A 3,063-nucleotide genomic window follows, 5' to 3' on the forward strand; every position below is an offset into this window, starting at 1 on the left:
AGAATGGATTTCTTATTAAGCACATATCAACAGTAATAATTATTATGATAGCCATACTTTAAGTGACTGGTGATTACTAAGTATATGGTAGATCCTTTTAAAGCTTCATATAAATAATTATATAAAATAGTTGTTAATGTTTCTCATCTTGCAGATGAAGAAAATGGGGAAGAAAATGGATTCAGGGAGTGCCTTTAGAAACATTTCTGAAAGGATCCCTTCATAAACTTTAGAGATCCTCAATTCTTAAAGGTTTAACTAATTCCTGGGTACTGATGATCCCCAAATATACATCTTTAGCCTTGACTTCTCACCCAAGCATCAACTGTACATCTGTCCTACTAGTGTTTGCATCTAAATAGTCTATGGTCTCAAAATCACCTACATCTTCCCTTCAAAAATCAATACTCCCTTCACTTTCTGGTTTCCTCTCAGTAACACCATAATCACCCAGTCACTTAGATTTAAAAACTTAGGAGTCATTTCAGTCCTTCTCTGACTTTACCACAATTAGTAAAGTCTAGGCCTGCAATCATACCCGGTAACTACTTCTCATGACAGATAGAATTTGTAATATTTTCCTTCTACGACCCAAAATTTAAATATACTTTAAAGGCTACTAAGTCTCTCCTTTATTCTAAATCAGGGGTCAGCAAATATAGCTCATGAACCCGACAACTGTTTTTATAAACAAGGTGTTATCAGAACAGTCACACCATTTGCTTACATATTGTCTACAGTTGTTTACCTACACTAGCAGAGTTGAGTAGTTGCAATAGAGAGAAGTAGAGAGAGACTGTATGGCCTGCAATGCCTAAAATATTTACTATCTGGCCCTTTGCAGAAAAAGTTTGCCACGTCCTGTTCTAAATAAACAATTTCATTTTCTTCACTGTATTTCACCAACTTATAGCTACAGCCTCTTCACTTGACTTTTTACTTCATCCTTTCCCGAACCCAATCTAATACATAACTACCAAACAAATCTTCCAAAATCACCATTCCCACATTATCTACAGGCTCAACAGTTTACTACTGCCTGTCTACCATTATACACGTTCCTTATGCTGGCATTTCAAGACTTCCAAGCTTCAACATCCTGAAACTATTTGATTTCATCTCATTCTACTGCCTAACACTGACTCTCTGTTGTGGCTAATTTTCTATTTCTTTAGAACGCACCCCGGTTTTCTTTTTTTTCCCTTCCCACCCCCTACACTTCCTACCTTTTCTCTAAATACAAAAATTCTACCCATTTTATATACCCCAGATCAAGTCATACCTTTCTGTTGAATCCACAACTCTGCCCCACAGAGATACTTTCTCACTCATCATCTCCTAAGATAATAAACCAAACATGTGCACAACGATACAGTCTCTTGTGTCTAATTTATGTCTTTATTTTACCATTGATATTGTAAAATATCTGAGGTAACGAATCTGGTATAATAATTCTTTGAGAATTCCCACTAGATCTAATACAGTGCTAGGCTCAGGAAACATTTGCTAAATTTAAACAAAGTCAAAGCACTTTTAATTACTTACATAATCTCAGTCAATCTGATGTGCCAGGGAAGAAAGCCTAATGTGCTGTCCACAGGACCAAACTTCAATACTAAATCAGGATCAGGGAAACCGTTTGAACCTTAGAAATAAAGAAATATACACAAACTTAACATACATTGCTTACAAAAAAAAAAAAAAAAAAAAAGACCAGGGGGCAAATCTAATTAGTTTCTTATGCTTTAACTGTTTTTCTCAAAAGCTTTATCTGTATGATTCTATGCACCCCCACTCTCCTTCCCAACATACACTTTAGTATCTACGTTCATCCCCAGTGTGGAAGTTTTCTCAAAAGTCCATTTACCTGGATTGATTACCTGATATGAAGGGGTAACTCAACTCCCAGTCTAAACCCAATGGTACCCTCCAAATCCCATCCATCTTCCAAGACTCAACTTAGGTGTTCCCTTGGAATCCTGGGAAAGGCACTGCTCTAAGGACACAATAGCTTGATTCTGGCCACATAATCAAATAGCTTCAGATATGAAAAGGAACTTAAGTATCTACTCCCCTTCTTTCCCTTACGCCCTTCACTTTATAGGCAAGGACTGAGAAAGACCAATTCCTAGCAGTACAAATGTCTTCAGTTTCCCAGAGGCTGAGCACCCTCAGAGGGAAAAGGAGACCAACCATCTGCCTCAACAAGGGTGTGGTCATTTTTTATCTCTTTTATGAACTGGTTCCCATAAGAGACCTGGCTTTGGGAGAAAAGGGATAGGAACGTTTCAACTGTTTAAAAACAAATTTTGAAGAGCCACTGGTGTAAGAGAAAAGATAATATAATCCAAGAGACCCAGGTTCTAAGAGTTCCTAATATCCTCAGTTCTGTCACTAACTTGCTTGTCACACAATCTCTCCAGGGCTCAGTTCCTTCATTTGTCAAGTAAGGAGACTAGATTAGGCAGGCCTATTCAGCAGTAATATTGAAGAATTATTTCCATAACAAAATGCCTTTAAAAGTCCATGCTGGTAGAGTGAATGGACTAAAGAAGAACACCACATATTCCTCCATCACCTAAAAAGCAATTAATCCTCTTTAGTAAAAAATGACCAGTAGTAACTTCTGACTAACAGTGTTATGAAGAGGGTGACAAATTCTCTCTTTAAAAAATATGTATTAAACTAGACAAAAACAATTATTCAGGAGTACTAGATATTGCCCAAAGGCAAACAACTATTCTTTAAAAAAACAAAAAAAATCAGCCACAGCTTCAGGTAAGAACGGCAAGAGTCCATGCCTTCCTACCTGGGACTGCTCCAACCTCCACACTACTACCACCAATCAATGGGAGAGAACTGCCCATCAGCAGCATGGGCTAAGAGCAAGAACTAGCAGATTTGCCACTTGCTGCTAAAAGATGTGGACTCAATTTGGAACTGAAGGTTGTAGCCAGAAAAGAGAGAGCACAACAAAAAGCCACGGTTTGCCAGTTAAAAGTAGGAAAATCAAAAAGGAATGAATGAGGAAAACCTACAGCTTTCCTAGCCTGAGGTTGTCGG

General features: G+C 37.7%; 1 protein-coding gene across 1 annotated transcript in view; it reads right to left on the reverse strand.

Moving 5' to 3' along the window:
- NUS1 (nuclear undecaprenyl pyrophosphate synthase 1 homolog (S. cerevisiae)) overlaps positions 1-3,063 on the reverse strand; it is a 26,444-nt gene that overhangs the window by 5,689 nt on the left and 17,692 nt on the right. The window contains exon 4 of the mRNA XM_012650153.1: positions 1,546-1,645. Coding sequence (XP_012505607.1) covers positions 1,546-1,645 — 100 coding nt within the window. The remainder of the gene's footprint in view (positions 1-1,545; positions 1,646-3,063) is intronic.

Source organism: Propithecus coquereli, unplaced genomic scaffold (assembly GCF_000956105.1).
Source record: "Propithecus coquereli isolate 6110/MARCELLA unplaced genomic scaffold, Pcoq_1.0 Scaffold313, whole genome shotgun sequence".
NCBI classification, from domain to species: domain Eukaryota; kingdom Metazoa; phylum Chordata; class Mammalia; order Primates; family Indriidae; genus Propithecus; species Propithecus coquereli.